A 21,614-nucleotide genomic window follows, 5' to 3' on the forward strand; every position below is an offset into this window, starting at 1 on the left:
AAGCTCAAGGGCTGCAGTATAGGTGGGGAGATCACTTACCAATTACTGTTGTGGGCAAAACAGATTCAATGTGTGGAAGATTAAAATTTAATACCAATTAAGTTGGAGGGTGAGAATCAAGAACAAAAACTAGAGTTTTTGACCTTTCTTACACAGGTTTTCCTCAAGGTGCTACCATCGTGGATGGACCCCTGCAGTGGGTCCATTGGAGCTGGCTGTGTCCAGCATTGGGCACACCTGGCCTCTCCTTGGAGAGGCCACATCTGCAGCCCACCTCCACACCTGCACCTGTGAGCCTGCTGCAGGGAGCTTGTAGCATCAGGAAAGCATCATGTAGAATCGGTGCAGCTCTTTGTGTTCTTAATTGTGCACCTTACCCTATACAAGTGTAAAAACTCAAATGAGTATTGAAATAATTAGGCCTGGCAGCAGGTCTGTGGTCCATGCCTACGTTCATTTTCATTCCATGCATCCATTTCATCCTCACCCTTTAAGAGTCCCCACGCTCTCAAAATGGCAGCCTGACAGCAGCAAACTGCATCTCATTCTAATGGCCTTAAAAATAAACGCTGAGCAGCAATAGCTAGCATGATACAGAGTGCTGGAATCTTTCAGCTGAAGCCCCCTGTTAAGATTCTTCTTGGAAAGTAAACCGCTTGTGTCTCTCAGAGTAGCTTGAAAGAACCGCACTTGAAATTCAAGCCACTTCAATAATTAATTCTTTTATTACTCTTGCCAGTCCTCTATTTCACAGCCAGAAGGGAGAGGAAGGCTAAATCAAGCCTGGAACTATCTTATGCCTAAAGAAGGCTGCTATACAACAGCTACACCAGTGCTTGCTTTATAGTCAGTTGCTGGTGTGGCTGAAAAATAAACTCAGCAAGTTTTCAGAAGGATTGGCATACTGATCTAGTCAGCTGCACAAGTGCTACAGTCATCAGCAGTAAGGGTAACAAGAATACATAAGACCGCCCGTTTTCTTAGTAAGGTTGTTGTAAAAAATGCACTGAATGTAAGCAGCTGCTGCTCTAGCATGGAGGAGCCAAGTTTTTATTTATGTGGAACCCCATGTGAAGCCTAGCCTGTGAAGAAAACTTTAAAGTTACAAGTCAGTGTAGGAAAAGTTTCTTTTTGCACCAGGGGGGTAAGAAAAAGGGATCTGAGCTCTCAGCCTTGCCAAAATACCAGCGTAAGTTTCCCATGCAAAAGAATTCCTAGAGTTTGCAAACTGAGGGCTCCTCTATTAGACATAAACCAACAGTGGAAAGAGAGCTGATGCTGAATTTGTCTCAGCTCTACGATGTGTAGGAGGAAACAGCTTCTTATGCTTGGAACCTAGTCCTAAAATACACATGGAACAGATGATAGCCGAGATAACTACAGTTCAAAATTATAGCTGGTCCCTTTAAAGTGAAAGAGTTGCTGACTAAGATGTATAGCACTTGCAGGCAACTAAAAGCAGCAGTTGCCTGTCTGTGCCAATGCACAAATTACTAATAGAAGCTCAAAGCTGTAGTTCTGAAAAAACTTTTATTTAAAAGTAATGAAAACACTGGAAAAAGTATAAGTTAACCATTTGTCAGTGTGCCTAAGAAGCATAATGTATATTCCTGCAGTTGTATACAGTAGCTCCAACATTTAACAACATGATTTGCAAGTCTCTGCCTTCTTTCAGACCACCTGAAGATGGCTGCACGTAGAAGAAGGCTTCTCAGACGAGTTACAGCAGTCGCTCGTAGAACAGGAGATAAGCTTGCGAGCTCAGCACTTTCGATGCAGACACGGCTTGTACATGGGTGTCGCTGATGTGGAACCACTGCCCTTTGACTGTTTCAGTTTCTGAAGCTGTGAAAGCAAGAATTTAGGAGTAAAAGTTATTACAAAGAATTGAAGCGATCAGTCCTGCCACTGTTCTGCAATAAGAAATAATTTGTAAAATATTTCTAATTATTTACCTTGAGGAGACTGTCCTCGAAGGACAAGATCGGAGAGATGGTTGTTCATACTTCTCATTTTAGCATAAGCAGTGTAGTGCCCAAACCTCATTGTTCCACTATGTTCCACAACTCCATAGAGAGAGTACAGTACTTTTGTATTCCCCTCAGCCACGTTCTATGCAAAGCAAAAGTTTAGGTATGTTAGTCAGGTACTGGGTTTTAAAAAAGGCTAGAACATAAACTCTTCACTTTGCTTTGATTTGTTTTCTGATGAAAGGGAAGCTGGTCATTACAGATTCATGCAAGTGCTACAACTGTGATCAGCGGGAGTACACTGACTCAAGTGTACTCAAGTTGCACTTGTAAGTTATCCTGTATTATCACACAAAATAACTGCAGCTTGACAAGCGTTCTACAAAGATTCTGCTAAACGGCTTAATTGTGAAAGCACATTAGAACACGGGAAAGGAGAATCTGATTGTTTTACCACTTACTTTACATTTAACTGTACAGAAAGGGGCCAAGTCTATCACTTCTGGAAACTTGATATGCCTGTTAACCTTCCGTAGATTAAATCCAGCCTTGAACAGACAAAGTAGAAGAAAACCCCATGATGTTAAAATGCAGCAGATTAAAACCATACTTAGTTACTAAACGTTTCAGGTTAAAGTTTTAACAATGCAAAATTAGTTTACATTACACAAAATTGGGAAAAAGCAGCATTGTGGGTTTGGGGTTTGTTTGTTTTTTTTTTTTCCTCTCCAATGCCCAAGGTTTTCCAGCCTTACCTCCTTGCCCTACATGCTGCACTGGAGCACAAGTTAAGACAACTCTTCAACTCACTCTCACAGTAACTTAATGGTAGCAGAAGTGGAAAAAGAATCAGCCCTAATGTATTTCTGTAACTACAAGGACATCTCTTGCTTCTCAGATACCATAGCATGCCTGAGGATCTAATTTTAAATTGTCAAAACTGATGTAACTTCTACTCCCACCTTATTCAAATAATCTTCCGGTATCAAACTGGAAAAACAAAAGGAGATTATGACAAATATTATTTCCTTAACCATGTTACAGTCTCTTGGAATAGGCTATACATTTCCATTTCCTCTGTGGAATTGCTTTTCATCTACCTAAAGTCACTTCCCTTATTTTTCAAGTATTTTGACCAAAATACCAAACAGTTTTAAATTCAGAAGAGGCAACACTGTCTCCCATCCCCAAGCCCAAAACAAAAAAATTTCCTACAACTTGGAAAAAGGTAAGCCACTTTACTTCGGTGTCTATAAATAAGACTTCAGTTGCATTGCTTTCCATTTATCATCCCCCCCTCCCCCCCCTTTTTTTTTTGGTCTTCCCTCAGTACGGCTGGGAATCCTCTCTTTTCCAATTCTACTGACCCATTTGGTACCTTCATTCAGTAAAGGATCCTATTCTATCTACACTGAAATGTGAGAGACCATGAACTGCCGTAGTAGCAGGAAAAAATTAATACTAAGAGACTGCTTAATAAAGTAAGCAATAATAATAGTGAGGGAATATATTGCAAATAAGCTCACAAAATAGTGTTTTCCAGGTAACTAATGGAATATTCTTTCAGGCAAACACACCCTAACTCCTCAAAGACCACAAAAACCAATGCTGCACACCAATGCCTTCCCAACCTTGGGAAAAAAAACCAAACCAAACCAAACCAGTCCTATAGGAAATGAAAATACACTAACATTAAGTTAAACTAGTACTATGTGCATATATACGTATTAAACTGATATTATATTCATACACATTTTTGCAATATCAGCCCACTACTTACCTGTTGAAACCTCTTTAAGTGAAGAGTTAAAACTGGAGGTGCAAGAGAGATTAGCATCTGCTTTTTGGCATCAGTATAAACATACTTCTTTTCACCTGCAGAAAAGAAAAACCACCAATAATTAACACCTAAACAAATGTTATAGCAATAATTTCTTTGTTTTCACTATTTAGACTGTTATGTCATCTTCTACAACTGAGAAACTTAACATTCCCCTTTAACATGATGGGCTGTAAGACACCTGCCGTCTTGCAGATCCCGTATCGCAAAAGTAACCACTCACACCATGTCTGAGCAGCGTCAGCACAAGCACGATCAGTTCTTGCTCATTCTCTACAACTCTCATAATCAGAAATTGCATGTGGCTTTTATTGGCCTTTTGAGCAAACACTGACATGATTTGCCTATGACTGTCCCAGCAGAATTTTCTGTTTTTTCCTCAAATGTGAAACGTTACCTGCTAAATAGCCCTACAGTCATCCACATAATTTTTTAGATGGAAATGCCCTTTCCCTCCCCGAAACCCAAACCCACTCTGCTGCTCACTCTTCTTTTTCAGTCCCGCAGTATTCTGTACCTAAGCTTGTGAGCCTACTCTGCTCAATTAAGAACTTACTTGTATTAATCTTTGTGAAAGACGTTCTCACAACCTACCCACTGAACACTAGTTCAACTGACACGAGTTAAAGTTATACAAATACCACTTTAGGGACAGTCCCCTCCCTACCCACCCAAGCACCAGACAGCGACATAGTTAAAGTTTATCTGAAAAGATAATTTGTCGTACTTTTTATGTTCTTCTTTGGTCCATAATGTCTTTGTGTACATACATCACAGAGTAGTTTATTGGTCTCAGTAAGTTTTTCGTTACGGGTAAACTGATACAAACAGTGATAGATTGAACCTTCTTCCGGGTTCAGATCGTCCCTGTTTGCAAGCGTACAAAAGGCTGTTTCTGGATCTTCAGTCGATACTTCACATGTTTTGATGGGAACACTTTGAAGGTCCTCTAAGGTACTCGTATCAGATTCAGCATTGGCACCCAAGTGTAATTTTGAAAAGTCAGTAGCAAGCTCTTCCTCATCTTCATTTTCAACGTCCTCATCTTTCAAAGATAGGTTGTCAAGGCCATTGACAACTGTTGTAGAAGAATCTAAGCCTTCCATAGGGAGATCCATGAGAGACTCCTTTTCTACACCCTCCTGTTCTGGCTTTCCTATATTTTCACGTGTGCTCTGAACTTCTGTACTATTTCCCTCTATACTCAGGTCTTTCTGAGTTAAGCACTGATCTTTGCAATCATTTGATGATTCCACTTCTTGCTTCATATCAGGAGTTTCAGAGTTAATTTCTGTCTCTGACTCTTGGTTATACTCGACATCTTTTTCTGATGGTTCAGTTGCACAGATATCTGTCAAGTGAAGCACCTTCCCTTGAAGTTTTTGCTGGCGGCGCTGGCTCTGCAGATTGTAATACATAATATATAAGAATACAAAAACCAGAGCAAGTTTAAACGATATTTAGCATTTCTTACCACTCCTTTATCAAAATTTTTGTAGCATGCCATAGATGCAAAGGACAGGTGGGGGGAGAACAATCTATGATTTAATGATCAGAGGTGATCAGTTCAACCAATACTGAATTTATCCTCACTCAGTTATAGCTCCCCCTGCTTCTTGTTACCCAGTATCTTCAAAATACAACTAATGCAATCAGTGGCTGGAGAACAGCTCTCTGATACAAACTAATTCTTCAAAAAAAAAGAGAATACAGGCAACATAAATTCCACATTCCACTGGATATTAGCTTATTCCTAGCACAGCAACTCTTAATACATGTAACTTAATAGCAAAGACACAGGTACAATTGGTCTTTTCCCTTGTGCATTTGAGTGAGGAGAAAAATCTAAGCTGTCTCCTTCTCCATCTAAACCGAGGAAGCAAAAAGAATTTGTTTTACCAGCAGTTGCAAGCACTTCATTAACAAAAATGAAATACTTATTGAAACCAACCTTGGCTTGTTTTTTGGCCTGTTTCTTTGCTTTTTTCTGAAGGTGCTTACTTGTACCAGGGGGCTCATCTCTCTGCTTAAGGTAACAGTCATTGTTTTTATCCTCTTCATCTTCAGATTCCTTTTCTTTGTTTTTTTTAACATTTCTCTCATTTGTAGTTTTTACTTTCTACAAAAAACAAAAAGCCACAAAACAACCACAGAAGTAGTGATGTTACTGTTCTGAGTAACAAAATAGTATTAAAAAAAAACTGTAGGGATGAGATGTTACCTGAGTTTTCAGATCAAAATATAACATTTTAGCGACTGTAACATACAACTAACTCATTTATGCCACCCTAATGTTTACAAAAGAGGTGCCTCACTCCAGAGGGAGTCCCTGTGAAACAATGACTTGCAGAATGAAACAGTATGAAAAATAAAGGCTATCAAGAGCCACATTACAAACCTGTAAAGGGGCAACATTACCTTGGGCTCTAACAGACATAAATCTCATTAAATGCACTGAAGAGTAACATTTTACACAAGTGAAGACATTTTCAGTTGAACTGCCTGCCACAGAATTTGCTTCTGCTAAAATGAAATTTGTTAGTTGCAGAAGACATAGGATCCCTTTGGCTGACAGGGCTTCATTTTACTATTTACTCATTAGCTTTTGTGTATGCAGTGCTACATAACAAATCTGAAATATTACATATACAGATTATCAATATGAAACACAAAGCAAACCAAGTACTTTAAATGCCTAGAGATCGATCAAACAAATGAAGATCGATCAAATAAGTATTTACATACTATCCTACCAATGTTTCTTAATTTTATTCAATAACCTGAATATTACAAGAAGTATTCTTGCACTCGGTGCAGAAAATGGATGAAAAAAGTAAAAAAATAAATAAAACAAAGCATTCAATCAACCACTAGGCACCCATCACTGTCAAGCAATTTAGTTCGTTTTTACAGCAGTGAAGATGAATTGGGGAACATTGGTCTTTGCAACTCAGTCTTCTACAGTAGTGAGACAACATTTGAACGTACTAGATTATTCCCTAAGCCAGCGTCTCCATTAGAAACATTAACTGACAAAGCAGCAAGATCACCAACAGACTATCTGCGATTTTCCAGAGACAATTTATGAGCTACAACTTACAGGAATGACTCCCATAAAAATCTTATTCTCTTTCTTGCAAAATATATAATTTTAAATTTCAAAAGAGACATTTAGAAAGATGCATAAATTCATTCCCTAATGATTACATAATAAAGGTGCTTTCATAGAAGCACACAAAAACTACGCTAAAAAGCAAGCACGTACAATTTCTTACCTGATCATCTAGTACAGGAAGCGACAAATCAAGGAAAGACTCATGGACCAAGGATACCTGTAAATGAATATTTAAGAGTCTAATTTATTTTTGTCTGGAAGTGGCTGGCTTGCTGTCAATAGGCTTATTTGTATGTAGCCTTGTTTGCATTCAGTGCAGGCTTTCCCTTGTGCATACAAACATAAAACACACCTAATCCACCTTCACAAACAGCCATCCATGACCAAAATCTTGCAGTCATATTGCCACAGAAATAAGCAAGAAATATTTTTTACAAATTTCAGTTTTCTAGTGGCCTAGAATGTGAGAACCCAACTGAGAGCCTATGAGATTGACATCTGCCATCTGTCATGACATTCTTGTAGCCCACTCACTAATACCCTTGATTACTTCATTCTCAGGATGCATTATCCCAATCTTGCCTTCTTGCTTAACTATATTCTCCTGGCAATCCCACGGTCATTCCAGTGTGGGAAAGAGAAAGACCTAATCATCTGATGAAAAAGGAAAGGGCCCCTGGCAGATACTGCTGGTAGCAGAACAATTCACCTACTCTATAATTTATACCACTGGAAGGTGTTTACCCAGAATCTGAGAGTAAATACTTCTGGCAGAAGCAACTTGCTGTTGCTGACCTCTTTCTGGAAGTCTTTTGAAAGGGACTGAAAGAGTAGCTTTATAACATAAGGGAAGAAAGATTCCAGGCAAACCATGCCCCTCGTTGAAAAGCATGCAGCTAGTAAACTCTTAGAAGTGTATTAACTGAAGCAAATCTCTCCAATTTCATTTATTTCTACATATAGTTACTTTGAGGTTCTTCTGCAGATTACAGAAAATTATACTCTAGGCTATTCGAAGTAGGCAGTTTACTTACGGTTCGGCATAACGCACATAATTGTACTGGTTAACTCTCCACCAAAGATGCGATCTACAAAACTTTGTATTCCCTTTTTCTTCTCATATTCTGGGAATTGACAAGGTATATAGTAAAGTTAATAATATTACATATAATATACTGGCAACCAATTTAGTCATGGCAAACAAATAATAAAAAAAAAAGACTACAGTATGCAAGAATATGATGGAATGTGTTGGCCTGTTCTATTTTCCTCAGGAAGTACAGTAAGATTCTTAAATTAAGATTCTTTGATTTATCGAAGGAACAGGGGCAAAAACACTTTTGCAGAACACAGTTTGACTGAACCAATGGACTACTAGGACTGAATAAACCATTACATTCATGTGCTAATATTTTAATTTCTTACATAATATTTGAATGATTAAACACTACCCAAAATATTTTAATGTATAATGGCTATAGAATCAACTCTCTCTTACACTGTTAAGAAGGAAATGTCAGCAAGGTTAATAAGACATATAAATAAAGAGACTAACACTATTGAGCCTTATTTTCTAGATACACACATATTCAAGAGACCGCATAAAGTTGTACAATTAAACATGTATCTTTTAGATGATACTATTAGTGCTACTTTGTGTACTTCAATGAAACACAAGATTTTAAATTATCATCAGTAACATGTATTTTACCTTTAATTTTCTTTTTAAGTTCTTCTTCATTTTGTTTGTTAGAGTCAGTCAGCGCCTTCAGTATTCCAACACTTATTTGCTGAAATTTTCAAAACAAATACACACTGCTAAGTTTCCTAAACTAATTGAGTTAACTAGTTAATTTTACAAAATGTTTCAGATGGAGGAAAAAGTTTAATCTTCACCAATTAAGAGAATCAATACAAACAACCACCATGCCTGTTGAGACACAAAACAGTTCCTGCGTCTATTAACAAAATAACCAACAGAGAAAAAAGCCTGCAACCATAATGTTGCAATTGGTATATAAGAAAATCAGTCTAATGATTAAATAATTTCGCAAATTAAAACTGGCAAAAAACCTTATGGAATTTCCATAAGTGAACGTTCAGACACTTCAGAAATTTAGACAAAGTGACATTCTTTAGGGCGACTACACATACTGCAAACCCACTTTTTCTACAGAAGTTTTGGACAAATCAATCTATTTCTGAAGGACAACAGACACTTATATTAAAAGTGTTGAATTAACCAAAGACCTTTAGAGCAAGCAAAACTGAACCTCTCTATGTCATTTTCTTAGAAGAGCATAGAGAATAACCAGCACACTGCTTTCGCAAAAGGTAGAAAATATCACTACCTTAGAAACCTAAACAATTTGCGTAATATATGTTAGAGATACAGGCCACAAAGTTCTTTCTTTGAATAGTTTTGCTAAATGAAAATAGTAATTCCCTGTGGTTGCTCCTTCACAACCCCACTGCTTAGATGCTGCCTGGTTCTACAGCTCAGTTGCTAATCTGCTTCACGGAAATGCTATGGGGCAGCAACAACCACTCTACAGAGGTTGACATCTCAGAAACAACGTTCTTTCTTCCCTCAGCACAGGGGAACATCTTGGTCTGGGGTATGAAGAAAGGTATGCACAATTATGAAATTAGCACTCACTTGGATTTCTTCTGCTCTCATTCCATCAAGTAAGTAACGAAGCAATTCGTGACTGTCTTGCTGCTGATAACCTTTAAATCGTATGGCTCTGTTAAATTAAACAATAATTGTAAAGCATAACTGAACTTAGAGAAAGACAAAGTAAAAACAATTAATAGCAGACACAAAAGGACAAAATCTCAAGCATGTACGTATATGAAAGCAACAACTGTCTACATATGGTATTTTCTAAAAATATGAAGCCAGCTAATCAGAATACGTCACTATCTTTCATTTTACTTCTATTAATTTATATTTTGCTCTTGATCTTCTTTCAAAACTTGTTAAGTATTACACAAATTTTATATGCAGTGGTGTGAGCTCAAGAAAAAAAATAAAGGGAGAAAACTGACCTTTTTAAACAACTAACAAATTCTTTTCATACTCACAAGGACATGCAATTGTACAGATACTCACTTTTTACAAACCTGAGCAAAAAGTTCCTTAGGAGTGACTACCCCTTTTTTTGTCTCTTGCATTTCTGTCAGGAACTGATACATGGCTAATGTCAAAGGACCTGGCTGATCTAGCTTTATCAGCTGAGGTTCCTGTTTTAAACAAAAGCAACAAAGTTGTTTTGCCTTAATTTGGTGACAGATCCTTCTGGAGTAAGTTTTTCCTTATCTAAACACTTCAGTTCTTGAAAACATTATTATACAACAGAATACACAAAATCCCAAAATGGCAGTAAGTTAACCTGACAAAAAACAATCAACACATGGTTTCTCATGAGATGATACCAAAACACTGGGCTAGGAATCATTAATTATTTATTGCTTAGCTGCAATTCTGGATTTGCTGTTTTTATTAGTGAAAAAAAAATACAATTTGTTAAAGTGCACAACCCTTCTTTCCCATCTCAATCCCTAACTGTAACGACAGATGCGTTATTTGAGTTAGTACTGAAGACATCCTCTAGTTTCCTATTTTGCATTTAGACAGGTGACACTATAGCAAAAGCTACACATTTTCATCCTTTAAATAACTTAATCATAACATAAGTATTCCTTTGATGACAACTAATACTCAGAATTTTGAATCACTGCTCTTTGAATGAAAGACCTCCGCTGACTTCAGAAGCAGCTCTATGGAAGTGAATGGTGAAGTTCCCACTGATTTTACACCTTAATCTTGTTAGTATTTAGCTGAAACAGCTTGAAAATCCAAAGAGTATTGCTTGCTTCTTTAACAGATTGGAAGGGTGGGGAGAAACACTATGGAGGTCGAAGCATATATACCATGGATAACTCAGGTGAATCAATTTTAACTGTTGTGCCAGGCATTTTAGCTTCTTTAAGCAGCTCCCTCAGGACTGGAGTTTGTGATAAATTCTGTAGAAGATACAAGAAAGAAATTTGCGTCAACCAGATTAGCAGAAATTTATTTTTCCCAAACACAGAACAAGAGTAGTAACTAACGCTAAGGAAATTCTAACGCTGTTTAACAGTTAAAGGTATATTCTATACTGCTAATGGGGCTTCCAAATGTCCTCTGTATATATGATTTTAGATTGCAGAAACCCTAAATGTACTATTCTACTTCTCCTATACTGATCTTTTGACCACTTACTAGTGTTTGTTTCTAAAACCAGGTGAGATGCAGAGTGCATGTTTGCTTGGTTTAAAATATGAATATAAATAAAACTAAAACAGCTTACCAAAACCTGCAAATATAGTGTTTGAGTAAAGCTTCAGTATCAAGAGCCAAAGAGCACAAGATTACATACGAGTTCTAATACACACAAAAGAGCAAGTTTATTCTAGCCAAACACTTCTTAGCTTAGCAAGACAAACAAGATGGCAATACAATATGCTCATCCTGTTAATATTTACTTTTATTTGATTTCCTGTTGCTGAGAGAGGCATTTTTGTTTCAGTACACACCCACAGTCTTTGGGTATTTATGTCTTATACTCTAAGAGGTCAGCAAGGGTGATGTGCCAGACTATTTTATTTTTTTTACTAAACTAGGAAGTTGGCATGCTTAATCTGTATCACTGAAAGCTGCTGCCCCTCAAAGACAGGGCAGTTTGTTGTATCTTCCCTTACAGCAAGTCTGAACCTGCAGCTCCATTTCTTCATATTTCCCTGGGCCAACACATTATTTTTAGAATGAAACCATCATTCTTGGCAGACAAAAAATCACATTCTAATTGTGTCATTTTACAACACTGGGGGTGGGGTTGTTGTGGGCTGGTTTTTTTTCTTTTGCAATTCAAGATTTTTTTAATGAGCAGCAATAACTACCATACTGTACCTGCATCACTGCATTAAAGAAACATGTATTCCCCAAGTTACTAAGTCCTTTCACAGTCACTTCTGAGTTAGCACTTGAATGAGAATTCTCTTCTTTAAGTGAGACTTCTTTTTCTTGCTCATTTTTGTTGTCTTTTTCTACTTTTTTATTTTCAAATTCTTTGTTCTCTTGTTGTTTTTCTACTGAAATAATAAAACAACATACCACATATTAGCCCAGTAACAGGGAACTGGCTAGGAAAAGTTATAGGCAGCAACAATCTACAGTGTTTAAAACTTAAACATATGATAATTAATTCTGAAATTGTATAAATGTAACACTACTGCTTTAGGTTCTTAAATTGTCTAGGTAACAAGCATCAAAAAAGAAACAAAATAAACAAACAAAAATATAAAATGTAATAAAAAAAACCCTGAAATGCCATTTCAGATCAGCATAGAATTTAAACATGACACTTGGTCCGGTCCCCGAGCCATTCATGCCAACAATCTCTAAAACTCTGCACATGTTATCTGAAATTTCCTGCTGTAGGTGACCCTGCTCTGGCAGGGGGGTTGGCCTAGATGATCTCCAGAGGTCCCTTCCAACCCTGACCATTCTGTGAAATTTCATTCCTGTTGCAAAATCACCCATGTTATGGCTTTATACAACATCCAACAAGACGGCATCTGAGACAATATCCCTTCTGACATGGCGCTATTGGCTGAAATGAAATGCACAGGCCTCCCACTGTCAAAGCTTTCTCATGTTCACTTCATGAACCTGAACAGAGGAAACTGGAAGGTTTATATTCTTCGAGGCACGTTAAATATATTTTCCCCAAAATCACTTCCGTGTATAGCTCAACATTTCAATGACAATAATAAAAACATACAGGAATTCCAGGTAATTTTCAGAATAATACCCACACTGGTTCTGCCAGTTTGGCAGTCTATTGATAAGGTTTCTGATAAACAGGGCCGTAAGCCAAGATTAACTTTAAAATAAAGTAATGCCAGCTCAGAGAAAGCAAGGAAAACAGACAAGACAATCTTTACAGATGGACAAGAAACAGATGGATGGACAAAAACAGATGGAACACATAAAACAGACAACAGCTACACCCAGATATTCATCTGTTTTTCAGTTCAAACCTGAGAAGAAAACTCTGACAATCAATATGAAGTTCAAATATTAGATGCATAGAAACTACGTATTCTGGGAAATACTGACCAAAATCACTCAAAGATTCTGGTCCCTGGGGGAAAACCTCAGCTGCTTCCTGAACAAATATTCAGAGACGCCACTTGGCATTGCTGGATGGTTGTGATCTTTTTCCCAAGGGCCTATGGTTTCAACCAAGCGTAGGATGGTGTTGGAATTTTTGATAGCCGTGAGTTACAGCATTTATGTTGATATGCAAATTCTTCCAAGTTTTCCAGTGGAAATTCCTTGAACAGAAACAGTTTTGCCATTGCGGAAACTGTTTTTGCTGGGTTCGTTTCCTTGTAAATAACCGCATTTTGCACATAGACTGCAGGATGAACACGTTATTTTAGAGAGTTCTGAATGCACTGCAGCTACCTATACTAAATGTACAGACCCAGCAGACAAATCCTCTTGTATACTCCTTCATTAGGAGCCAGAGACTTAATCATTCCAGCTGATACAATCACAGATACCTACAAAAATACTTTCAAAAAAATCAGATCAAATTATCCTTAAACAACGACAATTTTTCTTCAGATCTCAAGACAGACTGAGCAATACTGATGGATAAAGAGAGCCCTTCTAAGTACTGAAAGTCAATTACTTACTCACAGAACAACCGAACGCCACATTTAAAAAAAAAAGTCACAGTAAAATTCTATTTTTTTCCTTCTATTCCTGTATTTCTAGTCTGTAAAAGTTTAGAGGACACTATGCAAAATCTTTGTCCAATTAGGCCCATGGGCTAGAATGTTACTTATGCTATCACAATTCTGACAAAGTTAAAAAAAAAAAAAAAGAAAAGAAGAAATTAGCTTTTTAATTTACCATACAGTGCTTCAAAACTTAGATCTAATTTAGTGTACATTCTTGATTTACAGTACTGTCTCGTACATTCAAGGGACTTTCTGATTTACTGTAGGTATGCTATAGTTACTTACCTGTACGTGATGAGTCAGTACAAACTTGTTTTCTAATATAATCCACAGTCTGACCCAATCGTGTTGAAGTATTATATGGGACTTCATTATCGCATATGTAGCACCTGTCTCCGCCACCCCAAAGAAAAACAATTAATCTTTTTTTTAATAGAAAAAAAAAATATCTATTTGCTTGTTTGACGCAATTAATTACAAAAAGTTATAAAACTACAATATTTATTTTAGGATTTAGAAGTCTTAGAGAGGAATTTGATCTATTTCTGATCAAGAAAATAAGAAGTTTAAAAATGATCTTTACTAAATTATTTCAGTGACTGGAGGCTGCAATTTACAAATATAAATTAGACCCTTAAAAGATGGAATTAGAAACCTACTCTGCAAGAAAAATAAACGCAGGGAAAATTTTGCCAAAATCAAGAAACTAAGATATCACGCCCTACAGGAAATGACTTATGAATGTTATGGCAAGGGAAAAATATTCTGAGTATTCTAGCCAAGCAAATACTTTATTATATTTAAACTGGATAAGAAACAAATCAGTGTCCTCCATTAGTCCTGCACACTTTTATTTGCTTTTCTGTTGCTGAAATAACTCTGCCTATTTACGAGGAAAGAACTGTGTGGTTAGGCCACTAATCTGTTTTAAACAAAATTACAAGAGAAGCTGCAGTGACAAAGGCTCAATAAGAGTAAAATCCTGCCAAAACGTATACAGCAGCAGGAGGGTTGTATGTATTGATTTTGTAGCTCTGCCCAATCAACTCTTCGGAGAGGTGACAAAAGGTATTTAAGAGAATGCAAACGCTTCTACATTTTTAAACGTACCAGTTACAGTTCTTAGGCACAAATGCATTTAGCAGATTTCAGGATCACTATAAGTCAGACTGGTTTTGATATTAAAAGCAGCAGAATTCTGCAGCAAAGTGCTTCCCTAAATCTCTAGCACCCCTGGAATTAGCGGTAATTTTCCCATTTCTTCATGTCTCATTGAAAAAAATGGCTCAACCTTTGGATCTCCGAGTATGTACTTATTGTCTGTCTGGTTAATTATAAAAATAGCTATTCTTACTCCTAGAATAACAAATGATAGTTACTTCCATAGGCGATATTCAACATCATAACCTTTCATTCATCAAAAATTTTTATAGGAAGCCTTGAAAGAATCAAGGGATTGGAAAGAAGTTTTTTCAATGATGGCTGTTTGACCGGTGAGGGAAAAACATTAAGCAGATCCAACTGGTAAGCCATACCAGTACAGAAAATACATACAATAGCACTTGTTGTAACCCGAGAATAGCAGACCTTAATGAATTACTAGAACTCTCCTCTTTCTCTCCATGCTCAAAATCTTTTCTTTTAACCATTTACAGGTACTATTCCAGTCCAATTTCAACCACATATGCACGCACACAATGGACAGATTTCGTCATAGATTCATAGCATTACTAAATTCCGATCAAAAAAACTTTTGGCTTTTGCTTTTAGCTACTAAGTCCACTGTGAAATACAGTTATTGATTGTAGGTTTGATTTATAACAATAATTTATACCCAATATATCAATCACTGAATAACTTCTTGTGCAAGCTTGTACAACCAAGAAATTCTAGAAGGAAGAAAAATATCCTGCTTAGACAACTTCCTCTCATTTGCAAGTACTTTGATTTAAAAACTATGTAAGTTTTAGAACACAGAAAATAAAGCCCTTTAAAATAAAAAAAATAAAACTTAATTAAATTCACAAAAATAAGTTTACTAGTTCATTAGTAATATATGTTATTAATGTCCATTTCTATGGTAGAGTTCAACAAAAATACTGACCATTGCATAAGAGTGCCAAATATGATCTAGTAAAGAGACAATGTTATATACAATTAACATAATGGTAAATAGTAAGTTTAAAAAAGGTTACAAAGCAAAACGAAAACTCTTTATGTAAGGCACAGTATTTCTGTATGGCACAGTTTGGAAAATTAAAGTTCCCCCTTATATAGTAACGTGCTATTCCTTTAAGAAGAATTCCTTTTTTTAAGAGAAGGAAAAACTACCAGGGAGATGGAATTTGTATTGATTGATCCAGCAGCATCTTGAAATTCTACAGTTGCACTTCTTAACTATAAACATGGTATTAAGAAGTCATATTTATTGGGAAAATAAAAGTAATTAAGTTTGTCACTGTGCATCAGAAAAGAGCTCCTACCAAGGCTGAAAGTTAAGATTTCACAGAATCATAGAATGGTTTAGGTTGGAAAGGACCTTGAAGATCATCGAGTTCCAACCCCCCTGCCACAGGCAGGGACACCTCCCACTAGACCAGGTTGCCCAAGGCCGTGTCCAGCCTGGCTTTGAACACCTCCAGGGTGTTCCAAGATTCAGAGGTACGTAACAACATATGTTTCTACACATCAGTATTCTGACCAAGCAAAAGCAGTAAAATATGAAGTCAACAGCATTTACTAGTTGGTCAATTTCAATTATGAAAATTTTCTAGTTATAAATTTTACAAGTAATATTTATTCAGCAAATCTTCAGCAAAGACCGCTGGGAATTCTGTGTGTGGAAATGCTTTACAAATTTCTAGAGGTTAAATCACAAAGAAAAGAAAATATAGATTCCATCCCAGCCTCTGTTGCCTGACAAACTCACCACACACTCCAGTTGTCCAAACTGAGAACCAAACAATGGGGATCTGATCTCGGCGTTGTATAATGCTTTAAAGCATGCTGTTCTTGAGAATTTCTGCCACAGCCCTAGAATGTTGATAACCAGAAGTGTCACAAAATCCAGTTGACTATCAATGAAACAAAGTTAGAATATAAACAAAGTATTAAAATGAAAACTGATTACACTAAACTAATTAGGATGAACAGATGGGTCTCTGATGGGACTGAATATCTAATTTAAAGATTCCAGTTTGAAGAACAAAACAGATCAAAACCAAAAACCTGTTCAGCATGCAGAGTTCAAAGTTTATTAAACTAATGTTAGTACAAGATCTTATTGTAAAAAGCACAAGTTAGGAGCATCTTAATTTTCTTAGCAAAATAATTTGGACTTTCTAGGAAAGTAAGTCCTCAAGATGGTGTTTTAGCCTTAAGTCTGCTAAATGCTTTTGTGCCAAGCTTCTAAGCTCTTCATTTGCAATCCAGAGCAGACATTTTTTATCACAACAAAATATATCAAATGATTTATGTAGCACCACCTTTAAAATGAAAAAAAAAAGAGAGAGAACATAAGAGTTGAATTAGAAGCTCTCTTGTTCCACTGTATTACGAGGCACTGAAAGATATTAAAACAAATTAATAACAAAACAAGAGATACCCTATGGCCACATTTTAGACATAACCATATCGAAGGGCTTTCGTCAGTCTCCTCCTCAGATTTCTCTTGTGTCTTATTGTCTGCCTTGCAGTCCTGACAAACATGCCATTCCACATTCAGCAGTGCCTTTTTCAGATGACCTTGTTCCAGTCCTTTACGAATATGCTTGCACAGAGGTTCTACAAAAACAAAAAGCACAAGAACGATATAGGTTTCATAACAAATGCAAATATCTCCATGCTTCAAAGACACAGGCAGTGATCCAGAAGCTAGGATAGTCTTTCTAGAGCCAAAGAAACATTAACAATTTAGCAGACATATCAGAAAAATGCTTTGTTACCCCCATTCACAAGCCAGGGATATTGTTGCTGCATCCTAAACTACTGCATTACTGAAAAAAAAAAAAAAAGAAAAATAAAAAAAAGAAAAATAAATGCATCACTCAAATCTACATCTAGTCAGAGGAGTTGACAAAACCTTTGGATATAAACCTACCTACAGTGCCAGGCTGTGGGCTCCTATTATTGTGGCGTTACGATTCCCACACCTCCCAGGGAGCAGCCACAGCCCACTGCCACGGTTCCCAGTCACCAAGGCAGCACCTGGCTGGCCTATAAAAGTGGAGATTATGGAGGTTATGCTTCCAGCTGAGCTGCCTCAGTGAAATTATGCAGCGGACTATGGTAAAAAAGAATGGCAGAGTCATCCTATCCATACTATAACCACTTTGCACTACAGTGCTACACCATACTTAGAGCTGCATCTTCTGGGCCTGATGTGAACTTCATTTAACCTAACTCTGCTAAAAATGGTTACACCAAGGAACAGGCACCTGCTATCAGGAATTTAATGATCTTATTTATTTTTTGTTTAATTTCTAAGGTTGTTGGTTATACTGTCACTTGACCGCAGAGAAGCTGCCTGTAAGCTTAAGTCACGTACAGAGAAACGGCAATTGACAAACAACGCATATGCAAATTGATTCAAGTTCTTCCAAATAAAAAATGGGGAACATATTTAATTATTTTCCTTTGGCTTTTGGTTGTTTTTTGGGGGGGGCAGAGAGGTGGGGTTGCTTTGGGGTTTTTTGTTTTGTTTTTACAGAACACAGGTTTTTAAGACATTTAGCATCATCAGCCTACAAATCTTTACCATTTGCAGGTACACATGACCAAATTTGCAAATACAGGGTCAAATATCTGACAGTACAAATAGTTAGCTCAGAAGTCAAAAAGCCCAGAGTAAACAAATGCTGTATGTATTTAATATGTTAGAAAAAACTCACATTTTTGTGAAACTATTATTGAGAAGAATTACATAGGTGTTTACATAATTCAACTGTCTCAAATCCTTTGCTACAGAGGTATTTTTTTTTGTTCAGGTAGATTCAGAGCTGTTATGCTATCTCTGTTGAGGACCATACACAAGATTACAGCCTCAAGACAGAAAATTTTTCTTGGCATGAGCTGAAACTGGAGAAAAGTTTTGTACCTACAGTTCTGTTTCTGTCCAACATTATAGGCTTTTACCACAGTACAAATGCTAGCCAGTAAGAGCCAAATACAGATATTTAGAGGCGTTCTTTAAGCCTTTTTAAAAAACACAAGCTTCACCTACAACTTCAAAATTGCCTTTTTTAAACGAACCTTTTGTATATTCGCCGCTACTATACAGTGGGATTATTCACAATGATCAGTCTTAGTTTACATTTGCAGCTTTACAGGACTTTGTCAGGGTAAGCTAGATTCTTTTTAGCCAAAGAAGTGAGATGCCATCAGCAATTGCATCATAACCGATTTTTTTGCTGGAGAAAGTTGAGGAACAATCATAGTAGACATTGATCTTGACTGGGGGGGAGGGAGGGGAAGATGCTAAAAAGCCTTAGGGAAGAGAAGCTACCACAAGACCAGGACAACCAGAGTAGAGTTGAATTTAAATAAACAGGCTATCACACTGAACGTCTTTGCTAAAACTGTAAGTGCTGTCTCTCCCAGCTAAATTAGCATGGCTCAACTCATTTCCCCAGTCAGAATCAACAAAAAAGGTGAGCAAGACAAAATCTCTGAATTGGTAGGCAAGGTGGTAGAAGAGAATGCTACACAGCACAAGCGAAAACAAGAGTTAGAATAAGCAGGGTAAACAAGATAACAAATAAAATTGCAACACAGGGGTGAGACCCAGTACAGCTAGAAGGCTAACAGTAACAATTTCGGATTTTCTCTAAAGGAAGAGACGGTGAGGAAGAGAAAGAAGTTTAAACCAAAAAGCACTATGACTAGACAGCTGAGGTGTCCAGGGCCAGTACTAACTTAGTTGCAAGTGTAAAGACAAACGATTTCACAGAAATATTTTAATTGCAATTTTTTTTGCTGAAGCGAGAATTTTCTGCAACAAAATCTTCATTATGAAAATGCTACTTAAATCTGTCATGACAAGTTTAGCAGCTGACTCTAGAAACCTTTTATGCGCTGAGAAATTTTACATGATTCAATTCGATCTGTGTATTAGTAAAGAATCGAGCATCCGAATTTCCTGAAAACCAGAAAATAATCCTCGTTTTCCAGACAGGATTATTATTTTACAGCATACTTAGAAAAGTAGCAACACTAATGTTTCTTGGTAGACTTCAGTTTCAATTATACTAATCCACGCTTTGTAAATGAGACTTCAAAGCCAGTGACTAGTGTAAAGGCCTTCTAATATTAATGAGTTTAAGTCTTCTTTGAGGTTAAAACAAACATTAGGACCACAGCCTTCTCTGAAGAAACATACCCAGCGTATCCGGAGACTCATCAGACTGTGCAGTTTTGCCTTTGATGCGTTTCTTCCCCATATTTATAGCCTGTAATTTTTCTTACATGAAACAGTGACCTAGCAAAGAAAAATAGTAAATTAAAAAACAGGTTTTGGTTTTACTTGTTCATTCCTAAACAACAAGTCGTTTTTATGGCTAAGAGGTCCCTTGAGGTGAATTAACTTGTTTTAATTTGACAATTTCAAAAGAAAATAAATTAGTTATACTTTAAGACGAAACAATTGTAACTGTTGTAGAGGCAACATCACAGTGTGTATTATAAAAAACAAATTATTTAAAACCTTAAATCAAAAGCACTGCACAAAAGAAGAAGATGGGAAACTTAAGTATCAGAAATCCTATAAAACTTTAGGACTTGTACTTTAACTAATAACACCGGGTTTTTAGGAAAAAGAATTGGGTTTGTCCCAATTAAATCTTCAAGTTTCTTGCAATTACAATCTTTCAGTTTTCTTTACAGTAAATTCCTTGTATCTTCGATGACGTCTGACACAGGCCAATACTCTAACATATTTGAAAATATACAGACAATGGGAATTCCAATTTTTCAGGTTCTTCACTGGGCGAGATTTATCATTGCTTTCTCAACACATCAAGCATATCATTCAAACAGGGCCTGTTATTTGGTATGCCTGTAAACCCTTCTAGACAAGGGTGTTCTACCACTACAGAGTTCTAAGCCAAGTGCTTGCCTTCAAAATGTTTGGCTACTGCACATATGGTTGGACGTTTTTAGCTTCTACGCTGTAGCCCCTGTAAGGCCCCGTGCCTTATCTCACAAACGATTATTCAAAAAGATCAGGTAAACTTAAAAATTGACTCACGCTATACAACGAACACATGCATGATGATAGGGTTCAGAATCAAGTCTCTGCAGTCTCACGCAGCCTTTGCAGGCTAGCCTGACCCTGCTGTACACCCTTCACGTCAACGCGTTAGCACAGCACTCCATCTGACTTGGAAACATCCATCCTTTCAAAACCGTTTCTTAGCTTATTCTCAGCAGTACACCAACCACCGAGAACAGCTGCCTGCTGGGAGCTGTCACAGCCGAAAAATGAAGTCAGCCCAAGAGAATCAGAGGGAAACTAAGCTAGGAAGAGTTTAGGCATGATACCCACTGGGGACTTTTTGCATGAAAAACTTTTTTGAAGCATGCTTTTAGGACAGCTGTTAAATAACAGGTAGGCAGCCACTTCATCAAGAGCAGAATCATCAACTTTCGCAACTTCGCATTCAGTTTGTTCAGAAGAAGAGATGACAGTTCCTCCAACAAATTCCTGACACAGCATATTTTTTCGGACGGAAAAAAAAAAAAACAAAACCCAAAAACTACATGCGATCTTACAGGAATTACCCTAAGCCGTTAAAATCCTTTCAAACTGACTTTCCTCCGGCCGGGAGGGCAGGAACAGGGGCAGCTGTTAACTCAGCCCTCGCTGGGTCTGGCCAGACTCGCCTGACAGGCTCTT

At 37.1% G+C, this 21,614-nt stretch overlaps 3 protein-coding genes across 3 annotated transcripts in view; 2 read left to right on the top strand and 1 right to left on the bottom strand.

Moving 5' to 3' along the window:
- Window positions 1–1,552: 1,552 nt before the first annotated feature.
- Window positions 1,553–20,160, bottom strand: USP16 (ubiquitin specific peptidase 16). The gene is given in 18 exon segments (XM_009894901.1): window positions 1,553–1,845; window positions 1,956–2,112; window positions 2,432–2,518; window positions 3,751–3,845; window positions 4,538–5,210; window positions 5,762–5,929; window positions 7,086–7,142; window positions 7,960–7,969; window positions 7,971–8,049; window positions 8,637–8,715; window positions 9,585–9,672; window positions 10,041–10,171; window positions 10,862–10,954; window positions 11,880–12,061; window positions 14,009–14,112; window positions 16,653–16,756; window positions 17,328–17,506; window positions 20,100–20,160. Coding segments are annotated over 18 exon segments (2,472 nt in total). The 3' UTR covers window positions 1,553–1,720.
- A 1,137-nt stretch (window positions 20,161–21,297) lies between these two features.
- The window catches only part of RWDD2B (RWD domain containing 2B), a 3,907-nt gene continuing 3,590 nt past the window's right edge, over window positions 21,298–21,614 (top strand). Inside the window, exon 1 of the mRNA XM_009894904.1 lies at window positions 21,298–21,311. Within this exon, the coding sequence (XP_009893206.1) occupies window positions 21,298–21,311 (14 nt within the window). The remainder of the gene's footprint in view (window positions 21,312–21,614) is intronic.
- Window positions 21,449–21,614, top strand: part of LTN1 (listerin E3 ubiquitin protein ligase 1) — a 36,970-nt gene continuing 36,804 nt past the window's right edge. Inside the window, exon 1 of the mRNA XM_009894902.1 lies at window positions 21,449–21,470. The gene's annotated coding sequence lies outside the window, so the exon portion shown is untranslated. The remainder of the gene's footprint in view (window positions 21,471–21,614) is intronic.

The sequence above is a fragment of the Charadrius vociferus genome, unplaced genomic scaffold (genome assembly GCF_000708025.1).
Source record: "Charadrius vociferus isolate BGI_N301 unplaced genomic scaffold, ASM70802v2 scaffold201, whole genome shotgun sequence".
Taxonomy (NCBI): domain Eukaryota; kingdom Metazoa; phylum Chordata; class Aves; order Charadriiformes; family Charadriidae; genus Charadrius; species Charadrius vociferus.